The sequence below is a fragment of the Ictalurus punctatus genome, chromosome 2 (genome assembly GCF_001660625.3).
Source record: "Ictalurus punctatus breed USDA103 chromosome 2, Coco_2.0, whole genome shotgun sequence".
Lineage (NCBI taxonomy): Eukaryota > Metazoa > Chordata > Actinopteri > Siluriformes > Ictaluridae > Ictalurus > Ictalurus punctatus.
The window spans coordinates 30,680,300-30,707,735 of record NC_030417.2 but is presented as its reverse complement, the minus strand read 5'-3'; the positions used below and the strand labels follow the sequence as shown (position 1 = coordinate 30,707,735).

The 27,436-nt window shown below is 39.0% G+C and overlaps 2 protein-coding genes across 4 annotated transcripts; both read right to left on the bottom strand.

The window, feature by feature from the left end:
- Window positions 1-324: 324 nt before the first annotated feature.
- On the bottom strand, window positions 325-7,455 carry kctd13 (potassium channel tetramerization domain containing 13). The gene is made up of 7 exons (XM_017489936.3): window positions 7,287-7,455; window positions 6,376-6,642; window positions 4,751-4,920; window positions 3,603-3,692; window positions 3,439-3,491; window positions 2,678-2,873; window positions 325-2,543 (listed from the first exon to the last, which is right to left on the bottom strand). Exons 2-7 carry the CDS (start codon window positions 6,605-6,607, stop codon window positions 2,292-2,294), a joined length of 993 nt encoding a protein of 330 aa, XP_017345425.1. The 5' UTR covers window positions 6,608-6,642; window positions 7,287-7,455; the 3' UTR covers window positions 325-2,291.
- Window positions 7,456-9,091: 1,636 nt separating this feature from the next.
- Window positions 9,092-27,436, bottom strand: sez6l2 (seizure related 6 homolog (mouse)-like 2). 3 transcript variants are annotated; one of them, XM_017494666.3, is made up of 19 exons: window positions 27,308-27,436; window positions 23,853-23,939; window positions 23,554-23,682; window positions 22,607-22,819; window positions 21,532-21,668; window positions 21,169-21,361; window positions 20,885-21,070; window positions 20,203-20,383; window positions 18,907-19,070; window positions 18,486-18,680; window positions 17,977-18,115; window positions 17,635-17,831; window positions 17,334-17,528; window positions 14,463-14,657; window positions 14,106-14,297; window positions 13,981-14,019; window positions 13,409-13,526; window positions 12,221-12,332; window positions 9,092-9,828 (listed from the first exon to the last, which is right to left on the bottom strand). In XM_017494666.3, exons 2-19 carry the CDS (start codon window positions 23,914-23,916, stop codon window positions 9,799-9,801), a joined length of 2,679 nt encoding a protein of 892 aa, XP_017350155.1. In that variant the 5' UTR covers window positions 23,917-23,939; window positions 27,308-27,436; the 3' UTR covers window positions 9,092-9,798. The 3 variants fall into 3 exon arrangements, with proteins under 3 accessions (XP_017350155.1, XP_017350149.1, XP_047018789.1); XM_017494660.3 differs by lacking the exon at window positions 27,308-27,436 and adding an exon at window positions 25,858-26,299; XM_047162833.2 differs by lacking the exon at window positions 27,308-27,436 and adding an exon at window positions 25,858-26,299 and having other exon boundaries at window positions 23,617-23,682.

The following is a 27,436-nucleotide window of genomic DNA, read 5'->3' as shown; positions in this document are numbered from 1 at the left end:
GAGCTAAAAGAGAAGCCTGATCATTATCCCTTACGTTACATTGTACTTACTCTAGCAATGTCTCCATGTGACGTTAGCATGGCATACAACCACTAATTTCTCATGGGAGTAACGAAAATACAGCACTTACTAACAAAGTAGTGACACTCACTAAAAACATGACAAATTTTTCACTGTAAATATATTTAATGAGTTTTTGGGTTTTCCTTTAAGCCTTCCATGTTTTTTTCTCCTTCCTTTTAATACTGGCTTCATTATACGGCCTTCTACATAAGCATTTTATTAGAAAGGCCTTCCGTAAATATTTAATGAGGCTTACAATGATTAATGTATAAAAAAAAAAAGGCATTTTATTAATGGACCTGTGGATAAAATAACAACCACCATTACTTATGGACAGCATAACATGCTACTAAACAAATCCAAAATACTCATACCCATCAGACATTTCTGATAATACTGTGCATATTAATATGTATTTCATAATAATAATAATAAAAAAAAAATTCAAAGAGTGAGTGTAAGCAGTACATTATTGTTTCACTGGTCATGAGAACAATTCCCATGAGACAATTAAGAGAGAATAGTGGGCTAGTGCAACAACTCTTCAAATCTTATTTACAGCAGTTTGACAGGTTAGCAATTGGTCATTATATCCATCTTATCATTAAGAGTCAATGTATTACACTGCCAGTTACTGAGAGCTCTGTCAGCAAGAATGTGTTTCCACAAAGCATCACTTTCAAATTAAAAAAACAAAACAAAATGATTTTTATGATTATAATCACATAAAACAAAGGAATGGTTTATTTGGATAAAAAAAAAATAATAATAATTAAAAAAAAACCTTAGTGAGTCACATAAACTGCCTTCTTATACCCAAAACAAAAACGGACGTTTTCACTGTGGATGCCACAGTGTTTGGCAGTTTTGTATACAACAGTCTATAAAAGTAATGACTGGATGACTGGCTATAGAAAACCTGCTATGGCCAAATCAGCATAATATTTTGTCAGTTTCCTATGACTCTGGGGCAAAAATATGCCATGGAATTGTCTTTCTAGTCAGTCTTCAAGTAAAGGGTCAGACATTTCAATATTCACACACATTTTGGGAATGCTTAGCAACTGAGTTTTTAGGGCTTTTGAAAGATTTAAACTGAAAACATACACATTGCCTGGCTGCTTGATGAAACAATAGCAGCTTTATAACTCAGATGGACCACCTTGAGGAAATGCTCCAGTGTTTTTAAACTAGTCTCTATCTAGCATTTCCCTGTACTGAAAAAAGAATGGAAATTATGTTTCCAGACACTCGCTCATAATGGAAGTCTAAAGGTATTTGTATTCCCTTATTCATAGGTATTGTCAATAGGTATTAAGTTCTAAACCTTAAACTCTAAGTTTTAAGACACTTATTCGTCCCTAGGGCTACTTAGTCCTAGGGGAAAAGTTGTGGTTATGACTTATCAGCATAGTTGTGTAGATTGTATTGGGCATGGACACCACAAATCTTGTTGGAAAGTTGGATAAAATCATATAAGAATATTAAAAGGTAACGGTTGTAGTTTTATTGTGTATGCACTGTATTTTACTGACAGGAATCAGCAACTGTCCTCATTCTCTCATTATAGGTGTCCTTTGAGTGAACAGGTTTCCCACCCTTTCCTCAGAACAGGGAAACACACAGAAAAATCCTGTCTGTCGCAATCACATACGCTACCTACGCAGTTGATGAGGATAAGGTTGAAAAACACTGGAGTGTTTATATATAATGAGCCACTTGAACACGTCTGTTAGGATACTTTAAGGAAAGGTCCAGAATGACACCCACTCTATCAGGAACATGTATCATACATTATTCGAGTACGAGTCGCTTCTAAGTACCTCTCTGCAGCTGTCACCCAACACACATATCTGCATAGAAAAACATCACAGTTCACTATTACGCATTCACAATTCTTGCACACACAAAAATGTCACGCATATCCTTTTTTTAAAAAAAGTTGTAAATTGTGGACAATAAATTAACAGAATAATAAATAACAACGATGATGTACATTCATCCTCAAAAATAAAATAAAAAGAAACCACACTGTGGCTCTTGAGATTATTTCTTAGTGCAGTGTTACCGTACGCAAGATCGATTACCATCACTGCTTAACCCCCCAGCCCACACATCCATCCTTGTATCCAAGTCCCTGCATATGAATTATTCATAATTTTCCTGTTATAGTACCATTAAGCTCTTCTTACTACTCATGTTTATCATTTCTCTCTCCATGCCTGCGTTCAGTCCTTGTACACAGTCTGCTGTCCGTGCCCCCTCTCGTCATGCATAATATGTCTCCGTACATGGATCCTCCTCACACGTCTGTCTCCACCTCCCACACCAGCCCCATCTTCCTCTGACTGACCAACACCTGGAGATGAGACACCACTCGAGTCCAATAAACCCATGCCTCCATGACCAGAGCCCCGGCCATTCTCATAGATTAGTATGTTTAGGGTTTCTTCAAAGATACGAGCTTCTGGGAACTCAACCTATGAGAACAAAGCAAATCATGGAAAGTGAAAAGTGAATAAAGTGCAAATAAGAGACACAATATTAAAAAAAAATAAAAACTAGAAAAAACAAGCAGACAACATTTACCAATGTACGCATGGTTTTTGCTTACTTTGGTCTGTTTCTTCTCAGTGGCATAAACGATGGAGGTACAGCAAACCTCAGCGATCTTGCGTCCATCTCCATAGAAGGACCAGCAGCAGATTTCATCTCCGAGTACGTCCTTCATGAAAAGCACTCTACCATTAAATCGCAGCCCCAGTTTATCAAACAGCTCAATGTTCTTCAGCAAGTTGTCATCGGAATTACTGGAGAAGTAATGAGGAAATATTTTTTTTTAGAAATATTATGTACCAGAATCAAACATACTACATTAGAAGTTTCAGTGCTCCAGGTCAAGTTATATATACACAGTTACATATACAGGGTGAATTTATAGGCTAGCACGTGCTTCCTCCAAGACACCTAAAGCCAGTCTCTGTGTTTTTTCAAACAGCTGCTCATTCTGTATCGCAGGGCAGCCTAACACATTCAGAGGAAAGTGCTATCTGCCCTTATCTGCAGGCATGACCTCTGATGATTGGTTAGTATCACTCTGATTGGTAGGGAAATAGAGTATGCCATCCCTCCAACCCAGAGAGCATGGCCAACTTTGATCTCTTCCCTCCAGTTCTCTTGACTCCTGGCCACAGATGGCTGTGGCCTCACTGGGATTTGATCGTGCGATCTCCCAATGACAGGGTGAGCACCCAAGAATCTAAATATTCTCAAAATAAGCAGCTCCACATCCAATATTAGATACGTGTTTACAGCTTTAATAGCATTTATGCATTACATGATGTTTTTACAAGAGTGTATATGTGCTGACAGTACCTGGTATAGGAATATTTATTGTTCCCTCTATTATTCTGCAATTTCACCACAGGCTGAAACAGATTTAAGACTGTTTTAGAAATTATTCTATAAGATTTACATTATTTCATGTGCATATGGATCTGGATGCCTGTGTGCGCAGAATGCCAAACAATTTCTCTGACCTTCTTGCAGGTGGCAATCATCCTCTGTTCCTCCTTGGCAGAGGTGATCATAGGGATGCGACAGCCTCCCTCATACACCTCACTGCGATTCTACAGGACGAAAAAAAATTGTTCACACCTTGAGAAAGACATCGTAATATCTGTTAATAAAAGGAGAATGGCTGTGAGACAAGTGAAAACAATTACGTATAACAATTTAAACAGGCCTGACTATAGTTTTAGAAACAATTAGGAAATCAAGTTTCCATGTTTTCATTTTAGAAAATTATTCACCACATTCCCCACCCACTGAAGGCACTGACATAAAAAACAGCTACAGTGAACTGGCTTTCAGAGCAATGAGAGGACTACAGCAGGCCCAATAGGCATAAAGAAGGCAGATCACCAAGCATTGGTGATAAATACTTATTGTAATTACGATTAGCTTAAATGGTATTGCATGTATACAGCATGCCCAAAAGTATGTGGACACCTGACCATCACACAAACCATGGACATTAACACGGAGTTGGTCCTCTCCCCCTTTACTGTTATAACAAGCTCCACTCTTCTGAAAAGGCTTTCCACTAGCTTTTGGAGCATGGCTGTGGGGATGTGTTCATTCAGCCACGAGTGCATTACTGAGGTCAGGCACTGATGTTGAGTGAGGAGGCCTGGTGTGCAGTTCATCCCAAAAGTGTTCAGTGGGGTTGAGCTGACCTCTGTGTAGGCCACTCGAGTTCTTCCACTCCAACCTTGGGAAGCCGTGTTTTCATGCACCTCACATTGTGTACAGGGACATTGTCAATGCCGGAACATATTAGGGCCCCTTAGTTCCAGTGAAGGCAAATCTTAATGCTACAGCATACAAAGACATTTTAGACCACTTTGTGCTTATAACTTAGTGGCAACAATTTAGGGAAGGCTCATATATGGGTGTGATGGTCATGGTCAGATTTCTACAAACCTTTAGTCATATAGTGTGCATACTGTCCACACAGTGCGAATCACACAATCCAAATGTTCGCTGAGCACACCTAACGTAATTGGCTGCACACTCCAAATCACCCCATGTGGTACATTCAACACAGATTTTGGCTCGGGTTGCCTGTATCTACTGTACTCTACGTGATTATGGTATTGGTGTATGGTTGTGCAGGGAGGCTGACCTGCAGTGTGGAAAGGCAGTGCTGGATGAGACCCTGCAGTCTGTAGTACTGCGCCTCCTTCAGTACCTCCTCCAGCTCTCTCTGGCTCTCAGGAAGTGGCACTGTGCCATCCCGTAGGAAGTTCAGCACCAGGGAGAAATGGCGTCCACATCTGTCCAACACCACCCACCCTGGAGACAGAGAGGACGCTCTGAGCTGAAAGTCTGAGCTAAATAATTGCTGCACAGTGAAATAGATACATTCTTTAGTTTATGTTCTTAGTTTTTAATATGGCTCAGGATCTTCTAGCTATCTTCAACCAGGAGCCCCGTTCATGTATTATACAGCGTGAACACAAAACAACGTTGCCATTCCAAGAAAATTCACACAGCAACCGACAGAGATGAGACAGAGTAAAATGAATCCAATACACCAACTTTAACTTTTGTAAACAGACTTTTCATAATGTGTAGTAGTTCTCATAAATGTACAGTTAATTCATTACTTATTAACATTGTTCTTTAAAGTGCTTTATCATGAATACATTGTTTTGGCTTTCTAATCTTTAAGGCACGTCAGAGACAAAACATCCCTTTTCAACAGGTTTCCAATTCAAACTGTAAAACATTTAGCAACTTCATGCGCAGTGACAGGCTCTGTCTCTTACAACCTTCGGCATTGTCATGACTGTCATAGGCTTTGAAAACTTACGTTCAAAATGAGTCACTCATCTAGAAAATCCAGAAGAACAGTACACAAAACAGACCTTTCGTCAGGTTTGAAGGTGACATGTTACTCTTAGTACTCACTAACTGTCTAAAATAGTACACAAGTATCTGATTTGACACAAAACGCTGTTTAGCAGAAGTACGGAGAAAAAATGTACCGTTATTGTTATTTTTATTGTTGAACTATGCAAGTGCAGCATGTCAAAACAGTATAAAGACTCAAATAACATTTGACAAATAACAATATTTCTAATATTGCTTTCTAAGACATGCAAACAAAACAAAAAAAAAAAAAAAAAAAAAAAGAAGAGACCGCGAGTTTCTCTTGCAACCCCAATCATAAATCAAGCTACCTCTACTTTAGGAACCCTTGCTTTAATTCAAGTACATTTACATTTATTCATTTAGCAGCCGCTTTTATCCAAAGCGACTTACAAATGTGGAAATACAAGCAAAGTGATATAAATATATATCAATCAAGCAGAGAACAATACTAGTACTACCATGCAAGATTTATAATTGCAGGCTGTCCTCTTTATAAGTACATATCTTCTATGAAAGGAAATAAAGAAATAAATACTTATCAGACTTTTTTTTAATAAACAAAATCCTGTCACAATGACCATCTCTCACGCATTAATACACCCGGTCTCACCTTCTGAAGGGAGACCGAGTGTGTTACCACCTGAGCCTTCGGTAGAGCGGGTTGTCCACTAATCGTAGGGTTCGATTCCCGGTCCACATGACTCCACATACTGAAGTGTCCTTGGGCAAGACACTGAACCCCATGTTGCTCCAGGTGGCAAGTTAGCACCTTGCAAGGCAGTTCTGCTACCATTGGTATGTGTTTGAATGGGTGAATGAGACACAGTGTAAAGCACTTTGGATAAAAGCACTATATGAGTGCAGACCATTTACCTTCTGAATCGATGGTCACCTCCACACTGCCATCACATATCCTTCTGAGTAGGCTGTCCTCTTTGCTGAGGGTCTGGACTGTGGTGTAATGCAGGGATCCACCAACGTTCAGCTTCACATACTTACTGCCAGCCAGACCTGGTCCTACCTTCTTCTCTACACCGTGGCTGGGGGATGGAGGGGCACAGCTGGGATCCGGCACCACATTCTCACCAGAAGCTTCAGCAGACATCAGGAAAAAGCAGTGCAACCCTTGTAATGTACTGCCTACAGATAAAACATACAATGATCAGATACCAATACCAAAGTGAAACTCAACCGTACTCCAATTTTAAGCAAAAACCTCTGCCAATAACAGCTTTGGAAGGCAGACAATAAACTGAAGTTAATCATCACATCAGGGATTATAAATACGACGCACAAAACACGTCACCGCCCATGATATAACGCAATACATATCGCATCGCCTGATTCACTCCAGTGCTATTCTTAGTAGGCAGAGAGAGACATATAAAAACCCACAACCGGGAAAAACACAGAGAACCACTTTGCAGTCAGGACCATAAGTTCGCTAGCTCTTCCTCGGACTTTATTATGAAATGTTCAGAGCTCATTCCTCTTTCATTCAAAACAATGAGGTCAGTGACTACAGATGGCGAGACAGTGACATCTCACTAGCTAGCTAGCTAGCTAATCCCAGGGAGAACTAACGTTCAGCTAGCTGTAATAATTCAGCGACCCGTTCTGAAAATATACACCACTAATAAACATGAGAAATAACAACGAAACCAGAATTATCTAGCTAGCACACAGCTCAGTAACTTAAACCTAGCTAGCATGCTAGCTTACTTTCAGTCTGTGGCTAATGATATTGACTAGTGATGGATGTCATGGCAGAAATAATTGCTTACCGAGCTGCGTGTCTGAATAAGCGCCTAGAGGCTCAAAAACACTACTAAACGATACAGGATTTACATTAATAATTATATATAAAACGTTATCTAAAAAAAAGTTTTCAGTTTTATTTCCCGTCAGCGTTCATCTAGTACCCGCTTCCTCTTGAGTAATTTCCGTGGTGTTGGAAACTCTATAGCTGATTGGTCGGAACACACGCCTGTCACTTTGTCTAGTCCCGCCTCTCCACATATATCATGCGCAACAGCTACGCACAAAGCAACATACTACCGTACTGAATAGTATGCCAAAATAGTAGATATGGTAGCTATAGCAACATTTGGTTGCGTACTTATTAGACATGCTTTTTAGTAGGGTAGTACGCGGTTTGAGCGTAGCCTGTGTCATGCGCGTGCACGCTACTGGGGATTTCAACCAATCAGGACAGCTGATTTAAATAGGTCACTGTTTTGTTTTTGTTCTGCAAAACGGGAAGGTTGAAGCTTAAATGATATACTGTATTGTGAATTTTAATCAGTATTTGATTAATTTGAACTCTAGTAATCAGTAAGATGGCCTAACCCAATGATCTGCTACAAGATTTTAGTAATATGCTGTCATTAGATTTTATGATAATATTTTACATTGAAGGATAATCATGTTGTGTGGAAGGTATCTATTGTCTTATTGTTAAATGTGTATATATATATATATATATATATATATATATATATATATATATATATATATATATATATATATATAATTTTTTTTTTTTTTTTTTTTTTTTTTTTTTTTAACTCTATCACTCACTTTCAGTAACAGCTTTATCCTTGTCAGGGTTACCATGGATCTTTAGCCTTTTCTGGGTACACTGGGTGTGAGGTGGGAAAACACCATGGATGGGACAGGGACACCAGTCTACCTAGGGCAATTTGCACAGATACATTCACACACCTAAGGGCAATTTATCTTAGCCAATCCGTCTACTGGGAGGAGGTGGGAGGAAACTGGAGAACCTAAAGGAAACCACCACAAACACAGGTAGAACATGCATAGAAATATTTTGAAATCTAGCAAAATATGATTATATGAATGGGCTTTCATATAATCATATGAGCTTTCCATCTGAGTAAATGATTATTATGTAGGTCTTTCATTAACCTCAGCAAAAACACACTTCATACAATGTTCTAAATGTTAGACAGTATATGTTATGCTTATGACCATGGCCATTTATGTCCTCTTGATGACAAAAAATAAAGGCAAGTTTTCACCATCCAAGAGACCTTTATTTATTCTTAAATCTTAGCAAATAAATTATGCCTTCATGACAATATATTATGTTGATTAATAAATAATATGAACAATTGAATATTAGTAATACTTCAATGCAACAGAGTCCACAGCTAGACTCCAAGTATGGCACAGTGGAAGAGACAAAAACTCACTGCTTAATAGTAACAATAAACAATGATTCAATTGAAAAATAACATTATAAAAAGCAGTTCAGTTTGATACTGCGTCACAGCAAGCAGCTGATTTTTTTTTTATTCATATTTTTGACAACATAGTGCATATGCAACAACATCAACTCTGATAAACAATGATAGTAAGGATAATTGTTTGAATGAACCCTAAGCTGAAGCAATAAAATATACAATCGTTGCGTGCCCTAAGCATGAAAGACATTCCACCCCTTTAATCCCATAGTCATTCAACATTAAGCAGAAAGAGATTTTTAAGAAACAGCAAAGAACATTATGAAACGCTGGCATTATTGGTCATTATTACATTATAAATGTAGGAAATACTATGGCAACCTGTGAAACATGTTTTTAACGTCACATTATGGGATGTCATTATTTTGGCACTGGATCAGTTTGGTATACATCCGTTTTTGTATACATAATATTCAATCAAAATATTTACATTCAATATATTGTGTCTTTTGTGTGTGTATGTGTGTGTACAGAGGAGTATGAGTATAGTGGGATCATGTTTTTGTTCATGTGTTTTTATGTGTGTTTGTGTGTGCTCCTGTCTTTTATATGATTCACTCCCTGTGTGAAAAGTTCTCTCTCTCTCTCTCTCTCTCTCTCTCTCTCTCTCTCTCTCTCTCTCTTCCCCCCCAAGTTGCTGACTCACCCTTAGCGTTATACTCTTTTGACCCTTGTCCTCACTATATCACCACCTTGAGCTCTTTTAAGTCCCTAAGGCACCAACCTAAATATTAGAAAACATATCTGATAGTGAGAAACCATAAGCTCTTGCTTAACCCTTTTAATGCTTTAAGTCTCTTTTCTCTACACACACACACACACACACACGCGCACACACACACACACACACAAACATACACACACTGTTACATGAGTCAGCAACGAGCAAGAGAGATACTGAAAATAGAGTGAAAAAGAAAGGAAAAAGGGTATATTTGTTAAAGGACTGCAAGTGAGAGACAAACATAATATCATCCATTCTTTTTCTTTCCATCCTTAATTTTGGATTTCCCTCTCATATCCTGCTTCAGATGGACACCTCATACTCCCTTGTGTCCTACAGAGAAACAGAACAACCATAAAGAGCCACATGATTGCTTTATCTGAGAGGAATTATACAGAAATACATCATCTCAGTGTTCGCAGAAACATGATTCTAACTTTACAGGGGGGTTTGACCACCTTTAAAGATAAAAAGACAAACTTATTAGGAGGTGTGGAAAATCCCACATGTTCAATCATTTTAGTGGCAAACACTAGAATATGTTTCTCTAGACATGTCAGAAAGACAGACATTAAGTGACACTTTCATGCACCCTTAAAACAGGCCATAATATTTCTTTTGACACTCTTGATAAGCTTGACTCTCTAATTTCATATTTATTCATTCTGAAGAGCATGAAAATAAAAGAGTTTTTATTTTCTCTTTCTAAATAAAGCTAGCTAGCTTGGTCTTGTAATAGAGCTGTTTCAAGTGACCAATTAATTCATTTATCACACCAGTCATCTGAAAAGGTGTTTTACACTATATAGGGCTCTAGTTATTTAAAGATTGTAGTTTAATGTTTATATACAGTATAGTTTTATTTGTAGTTATATTTTATAGTTATATAATTAAATTAATACAGTTATATAAATAATGTATATAATTATACAGTATTTATAGTGTAATGTTGCACAGTATTATATTACATTGCACAAATAATTACACATAACTGATCTTTATACCAGTTACAGTCAGAATGTTGCTACCACCCATCTTTATATCCTATGTTTATATATATATATATATATATATATATATATATATATATATATATATATATATATATATATATATAATTTATTTTTTAAATACTTTTACTTTTTCTAACTGTATATAAGTAAATTCTGGTCTATGTAAATTCTATTTGATGTCACAGACAGTTGTAAAAAAGCATTTCACTAGGCGTCCTACTATGTATGGTTGTGTGTGTGAATTTGAATTTGAATTTGAATTCGAATTTGAGCTATATACTATAATGAGCTAGTTAATTTATCTTGCTACTAGCTAGCCACTCCATTGCTATCTAGAAACCTCTAGCATGGTTGAGTACATGTTTGTAGCCAAGCTTTTGTGCCAGCTAACCCTCCATCCATAAATGTCATTGTAAAATTCACACTCAGCTATGAAGAATTTTATGTAACCAGGTGAAGTTTAAAAGTCTTTGATCTTTGCGAATATTAAGTACCATGTCTAAGAGAAATTAGACATCACTTTACAATTAACGCATATAGAGAGAGAAGCGGGAAGAGATGTTTTCTCTTTGGGAGAGATTGCCACGTGAATAATTGAATATTGTTCACCATTACATACAGTACATCGCTGTTAAAGTTACTCCGAAGTCTTGGTTGGTGTATGTGTGGTGATACGGATGTTCATTTATTCGCCGATGAGCTGAAAGCAGACACAGGATTGTGTGGCCATGTGGGTGTGTTCACGGAGGGCCGAGTTAGCTTATCGGGTCAGTCTGGTGAGTCAGCATATGCCTGGTAAATTAATTCGATGCTAAGTGATGATTTATTCTATATTTGTTTTTATGCAGCGTGCATTTTTTATTTATCTAGGTTTATTTCCATGTATCTAAAGTATTAAAATGGACTTATAACACTAATATGAAGTTAATGTCTATGTAGCACATGGGTTTACTGCAGGTTTTCCAGTGTGATTCCCCTACTAGAGGTTGTGGGGGTTGAAAATATTGAAGATATTTTCAAAGTGAGTGGTTTCAAATTGAGTAACGTGATACTCATATAATTTAAACGATGTGTTAAATTGATGTACAGTGGAACATTAAAGTACTTTGTGTATTGCTTTCTATAGAAAAGTGCCACTGTCATAGGTTTTGTTATAGTTTCTTTAATTGAATTATACGGCAAAAAAAGGGATATGCTTGTATTGTCTTTTAAAGTGTTGTTTATTTATTTTATTTTTTGCCTATCAGTAGCTCTGTTGTAAGTCCAAACACTTATTTTCTTTGGTTTATTAATTCCCTTGACTAAGAATTTAAACAAACAAATCTTAAAGGAATAAATGGCCCCAAACTTTATTTTGTTGGCCTGTGTATTTTCATTCACGGTCACAACTAGCACGTGGCAATAATTAAATTCATGGAACATTGTATCTCAGTGAGATACACATTTTAATAAATGTAATTGATTTTTTAAAAATTCTGATGTGTTTCATGATTTGGTTCCTCAAGCTGATTTACGTGCTATAATCACGAGACATTGTTCTGCACCATAAAAGCAGCATACGTGTGTTTTTCTGTCAGATAACATCAGTCAGCCAAGTAATCCTATTCTCTGCAGTTAGCATTTGTGTAATATCCACTCAATTATGTTCACTGACTTTTTCCTACAGTGTTTCTATTGATTGGATTGGATTGGATGTGATGTAAGGGTCTTACCCCTGCTTCATACAGTGGGTTATTAAAGTCAGACTCCACCGTAATTGGGCTGTAGGAGTGGGTGTGTGAGAGGGACTTCCAAAATAGTGGCTTCCACTGCAACCTACACACGCTGAGAGAGAGAGAGAGAGAGAGAGACAGAGAGAGAGAGAGAGAGGACAATTCAATTGTAGAATGCTAATTGGGTGCAGTGAATGACCCCAAGATTATGAGAGAGATTATTACATAACTATTGGGATTTACAACACAAACTGTTTTATAGAAAGCCGTAATTTCAGTTATATTCTACACAAAATGGATGCCAGCGTCAAGAGACCAGACGTTGAGCTGAGGTTAGTTTTACAAGCCAGAACCTCTAGCTTTGCTACCTTTCATCAAATGTGGCCAAGAAATACCTACTTTTACAGAAAGAGGCAATTTGTCTGACCTGGGATACCTTTTTTCTGCAGCCTGTCAGCAAACACATAGGAATTACTTGTTCATTTACCACTAAGTGATTCAAATAAAACTCTTGAATATTTGCTAAAGAACCTGTTTTTCTAATCCAGTGACTATATCTTGTTCTAAGAACATATACTAATATGAGATAAGCTAGCTATTTAATTAGTTAACTTTATTTTTTCAAACATTATACATCTTTACTGGATCTGTTTACAAACATGAATTGTGTGATGTACTGTAATTACTCTTCTGAGTTACAATTCATGCTGTTCAGTGTAATGCCAAGTTAAAGAAATTTAGCAAAATTATTGCCCATAATATCCTGTATCACTGTGATGGGTTGGCACCCTGTCTAGGGTGTCCCCTGCCTTGTGCCCCGAGTCCCCTGGGATAGGTTCCTGGCTCCCCATGACCCTGTATAGGATAAGCGGTACAGAAAATGGATAGATAGATATCCTGTATCAGTACTTCTTTCTGTATTTGCTAGTCAGGGAGCTAGCAAAAAGTTTACTTCTGCCTTCATGAAACACCACTAGCTTCAGGAATTTCCCAGTAACCTGGAAACAAACCATGAAAGCTTGCTCTAGAGATGACAGCGTTACTGCTGTCAGAGGTAGAATGAAGTAAGAAAGTAGACATGCTTACAGCAGATTACTTGCCCAGAGTGTCCCTTTTGAAAAAAAAGATTCCAGAACAAAATGAAGCATAATTAATCCATATTTACAAAAGCTAACTTTATCCACTTACTTAGTGTAGTACATGTAGATTCCAGCAATCAAAAGGATGACCAGGATGATCGGCAGGATGATGGCCAATGCAATGTTCTCACTCAGCATTTGGTGGGAGGCCTCTAATGACTGAGAGACTGAACAGAAGCAAGAGGACAGTGAATGGACAGTGAAAAATATGAAGTCAAACTAGTTTATATTATCCTTGCTCTGCCAGGGTTCATAACTAGAACTAACTTAAGTACACAGATTTAGGTTAATTTGAACACCTTTATATGGTAGATTTAAGCGCGACTTTATTCATAAAATGTGAGAGTAACTCTGGTTTTAGGATCAGTGTTGCAATGGAAGGTGTTATTAATAAAATGTATTTAAAAGATCATTATTTGAACTATTTCAACTAATAATATTTTAGCGACAGTTTGTATAACCCATATCCATTTTGCAAAGCTGTCAAACCTGGATTCTACACACGAGCCAGCTGAGCATGATTGAGTTATAAGTGAGACTCAGGAGTAACTGCAACACATTATTAAATATTTAGTAGTGAATATTACAGTAAATATGGTATTTATGGTGCGGTTGTATTACCTTCCAATTTGTGATCTTCCAACAACTCTTCATAGGCCACTGCAGAGAATATAAACACTGAGCATATAATAGTGTATTTAATCAGAATGCAACTCCTTTTTGTGTGTTGGTGCATTTCATCATACCTTTGCAGAAAGGGGGTGGGCTGTTCCACTGAGACGGGTGTCCTGGGACACAGTTGATGATGACCTCTCCAATCAGCTCATAGCCTTCATAACAGAAAAAGCGCAGAGTTTCCCCGGCTTGGTAGCTATGTTTATATAGAGTTTGGTAACCGTTGTCTGGCACACCAGGATTTGGGCATGGATCATACTTCACTGCATGTGTTTGAGAAAGAGATATGAAGGTGGAATATGCTTATATCTAACTTTGAATGTTTATATAGAAAGTAAACAGTGACAAATTCACACACATTAACACTGAGAAATATGCACATGAAAATGAATGAAACACTTCAAAACACATGAAAAACAAACACTTACGGACACATTTGGGGCTACGGTCACTCCATTTTGGCATGCCAGTGTCTCTGCCATGGCAGGAGATCTGACTAGGGCCCTCCAGCTGGTAACCTTGATTACAGGTAAAGCGCACCACTGTTCCAACTGCAAAGCCTAACTCTGGGTGCACTGAGCGTGCTCCATTCACCACCTCCCCTGGGTCAGGACACTGCTGGACTACAGGGGGAACAAAGCCAGGAAGAACATGCAGTTATGATATATAGACACCAAAACAAACAACCTAATCATCCATTATTTCCAAAGATGCTCCAAGTTTGCAAATATGCCACAAGATCATCCAAACTATTGTAGGAATTTGGGATAAATCAAATATAAAGAATTAAAACGGTGTGACAAATGAAGCCTGAAAGAACAGTTCAATGTAAAATGAGACTAAATATTTAATGGGAAAGGGCAAGAAGGAAGACGCCTCCATGACAGCTACCCAATTTGAGACTGCTCACACACACACACAAACACACACACACACATACATACAGGAGTAAAGTTTAAGGCGAACTTATGTATTGACAAAACATATACAGAAGAAACATTAGTTTTTACAGGGTAAGGTTTTACAGAACACCTCACATGGCACATGGTCCTTTTATTAACACGCCAAGGCCATTGAGTGAGACTAATGAAGGGAGAAAGTTTTTGTTTATTGAAAAACATAATCTAAAACGAAGAATTTGAGAGAACAGGAACTATGTCGACATATGGAATGTACATCTCAAATAAGAAATGGGAAATCTCAATTCAGAGACCGTTGTACAGCAATGTATGGCTGAGTTTCGAAAGTTAACCGCAATAGGAGATACATAGGAGAAGGCATCACAAACATATTATTGTTCTGCAAACGTATAACAGTCTTGCAAAACATCCATAATGGGAAGTGTGAATACTCACGCTGTGTGAATTCACTTGGTGCATGAAATACTGTTTTGTTATAGGAGGTTCTAGCTATGTTAAACTTGGAAATAATGGGAACTTACGTAAGGAGGATACATGTGGTGACTTGTGATTGGGTGTGCAGATTGTAACCAGTGGGACCTCTGCAAATCCTCATGCATGTGCACACCTGGTACCAGCTGGTTTGTTTGCTGTCTTGCTTGACAAATATTTATTTTATTGTTTGAATCTGTGAGCTAGCAGGGTCAATGTAGGTTTGAGAAGCAAAATATCCTGCACTATCATTGATTCTAATGTACAACCTCATGAGACTTTTTTGGTGGTGGTTAATTCCTACCTGGAGAGAGGGTCCTATCAGGTGACACAGAGATCCACATCTGCTCCAGATCTGATCCTTTTCTATTCCTCCTCTATACCCACTCTTCACATAACATCATCACTTGGTTTTACATACCACTTCTATGCTGATGACAATCAACTTATCCTTTCCTCCCTCAGACATTCATGTATCTGCTTGGATCTCAGCATGTCTGGCAGACATCTCATCATGGATATACATCATATACATCTACAGAGTAAATCCCAATGAGCCTGAGCTGTTGTATATCCCTGAAGATGAATCGCTAGATCAAAATCTTGTGATTTTCCCTGGAGAACTCTCAGATCATACCATCCGGCAATGCAGGCAACCTTGTGTTGCAAACAAAATGTTTTATCCTTACTTTTTCTCCTTAAAATGAAGGCGATCCTGTCCATTTCTGTCCATCAAGAGCCACTAAGGTACTGTTCAGTCCCTTGCTATCTCTAGATTGAACTACTGCAACTTGCCACAGGCAGGTCCTCCCCTGTGTGCCATCAAACCCCCTGCAACTGATCCAGAATGCAGCTCCATGATTGTTTTCAATCTCCCACATCACTCCATCACTGCTCTACCTCCACTGGTTTCATGTTAACTGCCCACATCGATATAAAAGATCTTAAAAGATCTAGTATTCAAGCGTGCTATTATGCAAGTATGCAGGTATGTATGTACCTATGTAGCCAATTTTCTTATCAATGAGAGTTGTCTTAAACTATATGGCCAAATGTTTGTGGGCACCTTCCCCAAACTGTTGCCACAAAGTTCAAAGCAGACAACTGTACAGAATGTCTTTGAATGCTGTAGCTTTACAAATACTCTTCACTGGAACTAAAAGGCCAAAACACGTTCCAGCATGGCAATGCCCCTGTGCACAAACCGAGGTCCATGAAAGAATGATTTGCCAAGGCTGGAGTGGAAGAACTCGAGTGGCCTTCACAGAGCCCTGACCTCAACCCCTTTGAACATTTTTGGGATGAATTGGAACACAGATTGCACCTCAGGCCTCCTTACCTGACATTAGTGCCTGACCTCAGTAATGCTCTCTTGGCTACATGTGGCAAATCTCCGCAGCTATGCTCTAAAACCTAGGGGAAAGCCTTCCCAGATGAGTGGAGGTTATTATAACTGCAAAGGGGGGTGAGGGCTAAATATGGATTGGGATGTTCAAAAAGCATATATGGGTATGATGGTCAGGTGTCCACAAACATTTGGCCATATTGTTTGTATATATAATAATAATATACTGATATACATTATGCCATAATCATATGAAGTATGTTAGTATCCACGTAGTATTATAAAGGTAATGGTTTATGTAAAGTTGCTTTGTGACATTGTGTATTATTAAAAGTGCTACGCAAATAAAACTGATTAAATAGGAGGCCTGAATTTCAGGAGGAAATCAAAATAAAGCTTGTCCATTCTGTCAGGTTATACAGGGAAAAGTCATGTCAAAACTCCAACAGGTACCTACCCTTGCATATAATTTATTATCAGCAAGGGTAACTGGTTTTAAGCCATGCCTCATAGATGAATCAAACAATCCAAAACTGAATTCATAAAAGAGTCAGTTGACTTACTCTTCACACAGGTAGGTGGACTGTTGCTCCAGGAAAGATCCCACTGACAGGTGATGATGTCAGAACCCACAATGTCATAGCCAGGTTGACACTGATAGGTTATTACACTGCCCCTCACAAGTGAGACATGGGAAGAGCTACTCCAGCCAAATTCAATTGGTGCCAAAGTGGGGCATGTGTCATTAGGCTCTACCTCTGGAGAAGATCAAGTAAAGTGACACCCCAATCATATACTGAGCATAAAATGATATGCAAGAAAAGTAATAAAACATGTTATGATAATAATAGTTCATCATTTTACCTCGATAGTGAATCAGGAAGCCTTGGCTCAGGATGAAGGTGGAATCATCTGGGTCACTCTGAAACTGAATAGTGACCTCTGAGCCACCAGACACGACCCGGAACCTTTCCCGTGACCCCAAATACTGACCAATCACATGGGACATGAGGTCATGCCCATCAAAGATGGTGAGAATGTCATTGTGACGAATGTTCAAACTTTGGTTGGGGAAAAGACAAAAAGACATCAATCAAGACATCAACCAAGTGAGCTAGATCAGTGGTTGCACTTTCATTAACCAAGGAATAAAATTGGATTACCTGAATTACATGTACACATCAACACCCATACACACACACTCACATCTGCACATCCAGCTCAATCCGCTTGTCCTCACTAACGTGGATCTGCCACACACAGTCCTGCCCCTTGGAGTAGCTCTGTGGCCAATCAGGAGACAGCACAGTTCCTGTCGCATCTGTCAGCTCCCCACCACATAGAGCTGAATATGGAATAAAGAGATGTGTGAAAGTATGAAAAACAAGAGGGATAAAGGAGGAATGATGGAATAGAAAAAAAATGGTGGATATGGTACCAATAGTATCATAGACATCAAATCGCACTTTAGAAAAGTATGTGTAATTATGTAACATACTAATATTGATGATAAAGACCTCTGTCGTTTCCTGCTTTCTTTCTTTTTGTTGCTCTTGGTTATTTGAATGTTTGTTTGTTTCTGTCTTACTTTCTTTTACTCGTTCTTTCTTTCTTTCCTTTTTCCTTAATACATGTTATCTGCTCTATCAAATCATCAGTTCATCTTTGAGATGAAAATTGTACAAATAAATTGTGTTCGTGTTATGGGGTTATACCTTTGCACACAGGCTCACTCTCATTCCAGTGGGGGTCACTGGGGTCGACACACTCCATGACCCCTGACCCTTGCTCCATGACAAATCCAGGAGAGCAGGAGAAGGTTACCGTAGTACCGATAGGGAAGGTGATGTCACTGCTGCTAAAATTCCCATGAGGGACGTAGGGTTCATAACAGTGCTCACCATCAAAAGCTGTGGAGTTGCAACAGCAATAGACAGAAAGATCAAACACGGAAAACGAAATCTTTGAATGCACATAACTATACACCTTTGACTACCTGAGTTTTGGACCATTAACCTAAGAAGAAACTGTTCATGGAGAAACATGAAAAGTGTTTATGTGAGGTGAGGAAGATCGTTCTATTAATATACAGACATTTGCCATGACAAGGTCTCTTTCTCTCTCTCTATTTCTCACCCTCATAGCGAAGTGCCATCAGTAGAGGGATGGTGGAAGAGTCAGCTGTTAGCTCCAGATACAGAGATGATCCTTCGCTCACAATCCCACGCTCTGGAACATCGTCCAGATCCGAATCGAAAAGAAGGGGTGTGTTGGAATTATTCCCACTGCGGACGATTAGTCTGACAGCGAGACAGGTACATAGACAGGTACAGATCAGGAATGTGTTATTGTGACAGTGTTTAAATTTTTTATAGACAAGGTGTTATAGAAAGTGGAAGGAAAACAGGATAGATGAACAGGATAATTACACATACATTTTCTAAACTAAAAGAATGTGCAAATAATGTTGCATTTCTGATAAGAACAAGGCTGCCAGGTTTCCATAGCAAAACCAGCACAAAAACAAATGCTATACCAAAATATTCCTCACACAAACCCTATTTTAAATTACAAAAGCATTAACCATTGCCACATAGCATATTGTAGTATTTGCAAAGTAATTTATGCTATATATTTTATAAAGAAATAGTAGTAAAACTATGTTGTTTCCTGAACAATTTATTTAATCAAAGTCCTAAAATTGCCTGTATTGTAACATATTGTATATTGTGTTAAATACTAATAGTATGGTTATAAGAAGAAGCATATTGTATATAAGGAAAATTCCAGCTTAGCTATTTTAAAATCTACATTTCCTGACTAAAAGCTCAGACTTGGCAACAGTGCTTAAGCCTAATACTGCCTTTGTGATAAATATGCATGAACATATGTTATGTGAATATAAATCACTAGAAAATATATAATATAGATAAACTTTGTAAAGGTTAAGAATTTCCTTCTGAGTTAGTCATTCATATTCATCTTTAGTAACCGCTTTATTCCGGTGGATCTGGGGCCTAGCCTGGGAATATACCCTGCATGGGAGTTGTTGATCTTATTGATCTGTTCTATTCTCTGAGTGAATTTTTGTCTGTTTGTTTGCTATGGTGTAACTAAGCATTTCAATTATCTGGCACTTTTGAGGTTTTTGGATGTAGTCACTACACTCTCAGGATAAAAAATACTAAAGTTTATTTGTCACTAGGTTGGTACCCTGTTGGTACTTGGTAAAGTCCATGTAGTTAAAACTCATTTAAGGAATATACTTGGATACTTGGATGTTAAGGGCAGTTACACTGTTTGTACCCTGTGGAACAAAATGAACAAAACTTGTATAGGATCTTTTTTCTCCACAATGTGCCTAACAAAGAGCCTCATTACTATTCTGCAGTTCTTAGATTGCCTTTGGGGTAGAGCATATTTATGACTTACTTATCGTTGTCTTCATCCAAAGCCATCCTTTCAAAATGGAGGTGTAGACGGTGGCCCTCCTTAGCCTCAAGCAACCAATGGCAGCTCAAGTTGCTATTGCTAAGGTTACTGCTGGAGGGAACAGTAGGAGAGAGGATACGGCCCACCGTAGCATTTCTGATCCATCCTCCACAAGACACAGCTTTACATAATACACACACAGACACACACACAATGACAAAAATATATGTCTGTTTTACAATGGTAGTGTGAACAGAAGAACATAAGATGGAGAGCTTTAAAAGAAAAAAACAGTAATTTTAGTAAAACTTAGCTGAAGTTAGTTGTCTTGAAACTTACACACACACACACACACACACACACATATAGTACATACATTCCCTCAGTTAAGTGCACCCTTCAAAGCCATTCCCCCAAGACACTTGAAACCCTAAATGCTATTGTGAGAGGGAGAGCTTTCTGAATTTCCAGGCAACATGATTGACAAGTAGAAATACCTCCTTGTTCTGATTGGTTGGCAGTTGGTGGTCCACATAATTATATAACAGAATCTAGCTTAAAGAATCTACAGGATCTAATTAGCTCACATAAAGTGAACTTCATCAAATATTACAAAAGTAATAAATCTCACTAACCCCACCTTTAAAAAGCTAAATATTTTTTTAAAGTTATGGCTCCTCACCAATACACTGAGGCTCAGGAGTGCTCCAGTGCGGTCGGGTGGAGTTCAGACAGGTGGCGATTTCGTGACCTCTAACCTGAAAGCTGGGGTCACAGTGGAAGTGAGCCTGACCTCCAGGGTGAATGTCAGTCACAGTGACTCCACCCCCCTCAGGAGAGAGAGGGAATGGGCAGGAGAGGAGGAACGCTGAAAGTAAGTAATTAAACAAAACAGAGAGTAGTCAATCACCAATCATTATTCTAGTCATCAATAATTAGAAATGTAGTCCTCTTTAAAAGAGCTACCTTGGTAGTGAAGGGTAAAAATGCCATGATTGGTCTGCTTCAGGCTTCGGTAGTGAATCTGCACCTGATTTGTTGTACTGCGTATCACCTGACCTTCAGTGATCATTGTCTCATTGGCTAAAAGTTCAGATACTGAGCCATCCAGTCCCAGAATGGTCAGAGACTCCTCCTTGGACAAGTTCACCTTCTTCACCTGAGACACCAGTGAAGACAACATTAACCAACATCTCATGAAGGTTATTAAATTGAACTGCATTTTTCTGATATCGCCTTTGTAAAGGCCAGAGAATTTTCCTCAGCCATCAGAGCAGTGTCCACACAACAACTATCTAACCAGTGGTCGCTGTGGTAACAGGATTATACCTGTATTTCCACCCCATATCCAGGATATACAGTGATGCTATAGGTGCATTCCAGTGGAGAAAACGGAACTGATGAGGAGAACTGGTCTGGAGACTCCACTATTCCCTCTATGCCTGTCAGGCTAGCATTACACTGCACTGGAAAGAGGAATCAAAAAGAAAAGTTGGAAAAGGAAGGAAGGAAGAAGTGTAGCACTGTCAGTGGTGCGTCCAGGTTTTAAGACATTGAGTGAAAAAACAGCAAAAGGTCTTGATCTACCAATTTTTATAGAGGACAAGGTTGCATTTGCAGAATATCAGGTTTGTTCCTCAGTCCAGATTTACAGTCCAAATGATGACATAACTGTATTGACTTCATAGATGCTCTTTAATTCCTAATCAAAGAGTTTGGTCAACATATCCACAACACTACAGTGACTGAAATCAGCATGAGCTAGATATGATCTTTATTAGAAGAAGCCTTTATTTGTCACATATACATTACAGCACAGCAAAATTATTTTCTTCACATTTTCCAGCTTATTATGAAGTTGGGGTCAGAGCACAGACTCAGACCTTTATGTCTGTATGTCTGTTTATGTCTGTATGTCTATAAGTCTTTATGAATTATGTAGGAGTAATACACTTCTCAGATATAGGATACAGTCAGATTTGGGGTGACGATTTCAGGGGCTCATCAAAGCCCAAGTGCACTTAAATTAAAGTAAGACAGTCATCATGGCACATAGGAGGCAGTGCTTAGCTACCTTATTTTTCTTATGTTTTGCTCCTGTTCAGCAAATTCTAATGATGACATTTTAAAGGCAGCTATGCTTTTCCTTCCTGTTTTTTGGCAGTTGCCCAGAATCGGACTGTGCTGATAAGCAGGTCCTGCTGTTTGCTAGAAAATGCAGAGATTTTCCGATATTTTCCTCAAATAAGAAACCTCAAATCAGTTCTACACCTGCTGCATAATTATCTGCAGTGTAAAAGCTGTCAATAAAAACTTGAATGGACAATACCTTTTTATTTCAAATGTACCAATGCCAGACAGTAAAAAATACACGTGCAATCGTTACCATTATTGTTTAAAATACCTGGTGTGTGAACTGTTGTTATTGTTGTGGTGGTGATCAAAGTCGTTGTTGTCTCCTCCTCTGCCGGTGGTGATGTTATACCGCCCTTCCCTCCTGATTGGCCAGATTGGGGGGCAGTTGAAGAGGTCATGGCAGTAGTGAGAACACCTGGTGGTATTACTGTGAAGGCAGGTTCAACAGACGGGACAGCCTGGGTCGGGTTAGTAGTTGTGCCTGATAGTTCAGAAAAAGCAAGACAAGACAAATAAACACACACACACACACAAAACACAATACTTTATAAGGTGGCCAATGGTACTTCAGTGATGTACTTCAGTTAGTGACTGTCTGTGTTAAAGATAAGGATAAGATATGAATTCCCTTCAGTCTGCTTGTGTGGTTCTGTTTGGTGTTTGAGCAAAACGCCCTCATCTACTCAGTTCTATACTTGGATTGGATTCTGCTTGGATTGGACATTTATAAACCTGGATCAACATAGCTGAAAATGAATACATTTAAAATGTAACTGTAACTCATGAGCAAAACTGATTATAACCCTATATTGGTATCTTGGGTAGCAAAAAAAGTAAGGTACTCTGGTTATTTGCTTAATAGTTTTCTCACTTAAACTCATGAAGAGGAAGTGTCATGTGTAGCTAATATAATATGGAAATAGGAAGCTTTTAGACCATTTGTGGGGAAAATGGATATTGTGATATCGTCCCATATTTGTTTCAAACAGCACTCAATAATGTGATCAGTGTTTAGCATTTAACTATCCATGAGAGAGGTGTGTCTGCCCTGAAATAAATTGATGGTGGCAATGATGTATATATTATAAAATAAATTATTTTACTGCAGCATAATGTAAAACATTCTATAATACTAACATAAGAAGTTTTACTTCATTTTTTTTAGCTTGTCTTATTTGGTTCAATTTCCATGTCCTTCATAAGCTGAAGTCTCACCTATGTTGCCAGAGGACTGGCCAAGATACTTCTTACTCATCAGCGCAGCATGGATCAACTCACCCAGGAGGCGGGGATTAGAAGTCATAGTGGGAGGAGCCTCCGAATCGGGAGTGAGAAAGGCTGCACCTGAGAGGATAAAGAATACATGATGTTGTGATGGAAACCATGTGACTGGTCCAACACTGCCTTTTGCTTTTTTTATTGGTCAAGATGTAAAATTTACTCATCAAAGACATCCAAGATACTTACATCTACAATTTTGTGCACACACACATTCCAAATATGAATATCCTTACCTGTAGTCACATGAATGTGCATGAGTGTGACACACAGTGTCACAGCAAGAACTGTGAACACCATGGTGGAGCAGGAGAGAAAGTAATCTGAAAGAAAAGATCAGAAAGAATACAAGGGTAAATATCTCCCAGGAATGTAATGCTGCATTTTATCACAAAACTGGAAGGCTAGCTTAGGTTAACCTAAGTAGATGTGTCTTTTGGGAAATGTGTGGTGTATTTATTGACAATTCTTAGCCTCCCAACTTAAAAGACCAGCAAAAAAATGGCCCAGTCTCCGATGAACAATGCTATGCAATATCTGGGTACAAAAACAGGCAGAAAGAGCCTAGAGATAGCTAGCAAGATGTGTTCTCTTGCTGCAGTAATGAGCAAAGAAATAAAAAATCTTTAACTTAGGACTTGATAACCATGAAACTACTCATTCTCTGTGATGTTTGTATCTTTACAATTAAATGTACACCATAGACTACCTTTTAAGGCTATATTTAACCTTTATCACTTAAAATGCACTTTTTCTTACTGGCCGTTTGATTATCATACAGTGCAACGTCAAACAAGGCCATCCCAAAAGCCCCGCCTCTCCCAGTGGCCAATCAGAGCCTGGTTTAAGCCATTAGCCATGTCATGTGGAAGAGCTCTGTACTAGATATAAAATTGAAATGACTAAACTAAACCATAGGCACTACAATAAAATCTGAAAGCGACAAATAATTTGATTAAACCCATATTTCTAAACATAATTCCCTTTAAATATTCTACACATTTATTTCAAAAATCTGTTTAATCCCAACACTTATGTGGACGCAAACATTTCAACGACTGAACAAATAGTAGGCCAGTGTTTCTGCATCTGCAGGGTATTCTGTAGCCTAAATGGTAAAAGTAGACTAATAGGCCTAGTAGGTTGTTTATTTTATTATTTAGGCTATAAACAGTCAATAATCCGTTAATCCACTTGTCCGGATTACTAAAGTACTAGACTATACGTGCAAACAGTTCAGCCCAAATGATGTTTAAACAGGCCTTTGCCAGGTCAATGCTACATCATTAAACTAGCCTATAAACGATTTTTTTTTTTAAATCCTTTTTGCAGCCTTTACTGTAGGCCTACAGGCTATACGGTCGGTTTCTCGTTCCAGTTCAAATAAATCAAAATTGTGTCTGTAAGAACAGCCATGATCTTCATTTCAAAAACATAAAAACAACAACAACTAATTAATACCACCCCCAATCTGGCAACACATTGCGCGGCGCAGGTCTCGGAGAGGACATATGGGACAGATGCCATACGGCCTCCACCTTTTCTTATCTGCCATCAGTGATGTCACCTCCTTGCTGCGATTCGGGATCAGTCGTTAGAACTCGTAATAACGACCCTCTGGCTCATGCAATCTGCCGTGAGGGATTAGGGTATGCGGCGTTGCCTTATATAAACACGAAGGACCATTAGCAAACTACTTGCACCTAAATAAATAAATAAATAAATAAATAAATGCCTGACGGTGGTGTGTGACGCGCGTGTTCAGTGTGGTAGAATGCGCGCCCGAGAGAGAGAGAGAGAGAGAGAGAGATGTTGCTGACGCTGTGGGCATAAACCTCACATCTCTCTCTCTCTCTTTCTCTCTCTCTCTCTCTCTCTCTCTCTCTCTCTCTCTTCATTTATGAGGCTTCCCACTTCTCCATCTTCTCCATCTTCCCCTCATCTGCACCCTCAGATGCGTTTAAAGCACCACCTCCTCTCGGCCTTCATGTTTTCTGCAAACATCTCCTTTACCGCTTTCTCAGCGCGAGACGCAGCTGAACGCATCAGCACCCAAACGCTTTCTTGGCTGGTGTAAAATAAGGCCTATCCGGAGAAAATACAACTGCTGTAATAAAAATGTGTGACGTGCTTGCTCTAAGCTTTAACATGCATCGTTATGCGGGTTGCTATCAAGCGCAAATACCTAGACTCTAATGTATTCAAGGCTACAGAGCCGAGCAGAAAACATAGCCTACTCACCTTCTATACGTCGTTCCTCTGGTGTGTGTGTGTGTGTGTGTGTGTGTGTGTGTGTGTGTGTGTGTGTGTGTGTGTTTATTTTATTTTTTTTAAGTCTTCAGCTAAGCCCTTAGTGGGAAATCGCTCCTATCACTCCTCCGTCTCACCAAAAATACCAGAAGAGTCTGTGCGCGTTTTAGATAATCTGCTCGCTCCCGCGGCCCTCAGCATCAAACGGGCTACAGGCTCGCCGGTGATGCAAACACCTTCAAATAACGAATTAAAATTTCGGGTTGTCGTTCCTTCGTGGTTTAATGTCCCATGTCCAAGGGCTCGGCGCTTTGGGTGGGTGGAACGGCCATAAACGTCCCGTGTTGTTTGATGCGTCGATGTGTATCTGCTGCTTCTGTAATAAATCGCGCCACCTGGTGGCGGAACAGCGCGATCGCGATTAATCACCAGTCACTGTCCAGCGCTGAAGGGCTGAAAACCCCGTCGTTTTGAAAATCCGTCCGCAGCCTCTTTTCGTTTTTTTCTTACTTCTTCTTCTTTCTTTTTTTTTTCCCTTTTTTTGGAAAGCGCCTTGAGCACGTGGAAGTGCACTCCGTAAAAGTGCACGGAAATGATGCTTGAGTGTTTTTACACGGCCTGAGTTAACATCGGTTCATGCGAGTTTAAGGGCTCGAGTTTAGGGAGGAGGGGGGCTGCATACGTCGGAGATTTTCCGAGTCATTTTAATGCGGAACACAGCCCCGCTGTACGCTCGGCGGCTGCAGCAGCAGCAGCAGCAGCACACGCGCAGGCGGGGAAAACACGGAAGGGGGGAGGCGGAAAGCGCGAGGGGGCAAAGACATACCGAGTGAGCAGCCGAGACGCGGTAAGTCAACACGCCGTAATCGACCATGGCGTGCGCCAAACACATACACAGCAATTCAGCACTCAAGTACCTAGAGCTCGATGCGCCTGTCGATGCAATGGATTTCATGGAGCTCGATGTGGCTTCGTACTAAAAGCTTGGATGCGTTTTGCCTTGTTGAGGAGTCACTCCTGTGTGAGCAACATGAACACAAACACGCAGGCGGTTACAGGAACCATGATTATGCAACAGCACAAGAAGACTAAGCACAAGACGAAGTCATTCCTGCTTTTAAATTAGACTAATGCGGAAGTATGAGCCTGCGTGTACAGATTGTTTATTTATTTATTTATTATGTATTTTTTATTTTTTGCCTGATTAACGTCTGTTAACAAAGATATATCACTCCACAAGTGTTGCTTAAAGGCTAGCCTACCATGCCTGATCCAAACAATGATTTGTACTAAGTGAGCACACATGATTGTGTGTAATGGAAATCCATGGTTGGATCAGTTCCATAATAGACACATTGAGGTTCACATCAAAGTTCTTTTATTTGTCATCCAGATTGCTTATTTTCTTTTACTCTGTCTTTATCCACTTTAAATGACCCACCATGTTTTAATTTGCTGTCCAGCACCTCTTCTTATCCACTTTGTTCCTCTGTCTGTAACTCTTCTGCGCTGTGTACTTCCTTCATCTGTTCTCCACCACTTTTTTTCCCTTTAGTGTCTCAGCCTCTTG

What these genes read in the sequence shown, in the direction of transcription:
- kctd13 (XM_017489936.3), bottom strand. Translation starts at nt 6,607, where the DNA reads ATGTCTGCTGAAGCTTCTGGTGAGAATGTGGTGCCGGATCCCAGCTGT. An exon ending in TGATTGCCACCTGCAAGAAG is followed by an intron (nt 3,492 to 3,602) that starts GTCAGAGAAATT and finishes AATCTGTTTCAG; the next exon opens with CCTGTGGTGAAATTGCAGAA. An exon ending in CTGAGAAGAAACAGACCAAA is followed by an intron (nt 2,544 to 2,677) that starts GTAAGCAAAAAC and finishes TTGTTCTCATAG; the next exon opens with GTTGAGTTCCCAGAAGCTCG.
- sez6l2 (XM_017494666.3), bottom strand. Translation starts at nt 23,916, where the DNA reads ATGGTGTTCACAGTTCTTGCTGTGACACTGTGTGTCACACTCATGCAC. An exon ending in GCACATTCATGTGACTACAG is followed by an intron (nt 23,683 to 23,852) that starts GTAAGGATATTC and finishes TTATCCTCTCAG; the next exon opens with GTGCAGCCTTTCTCACTCCC. An exon ending in TTGGATGAAGACAACGATAA is followed by an intron (nt 19,071 to 20,202) that starts GTAAGTCATAAA and finishes TCTCGCTGTCAG; the next exon opens with ACTAATCGTCCGCAGTGGGA.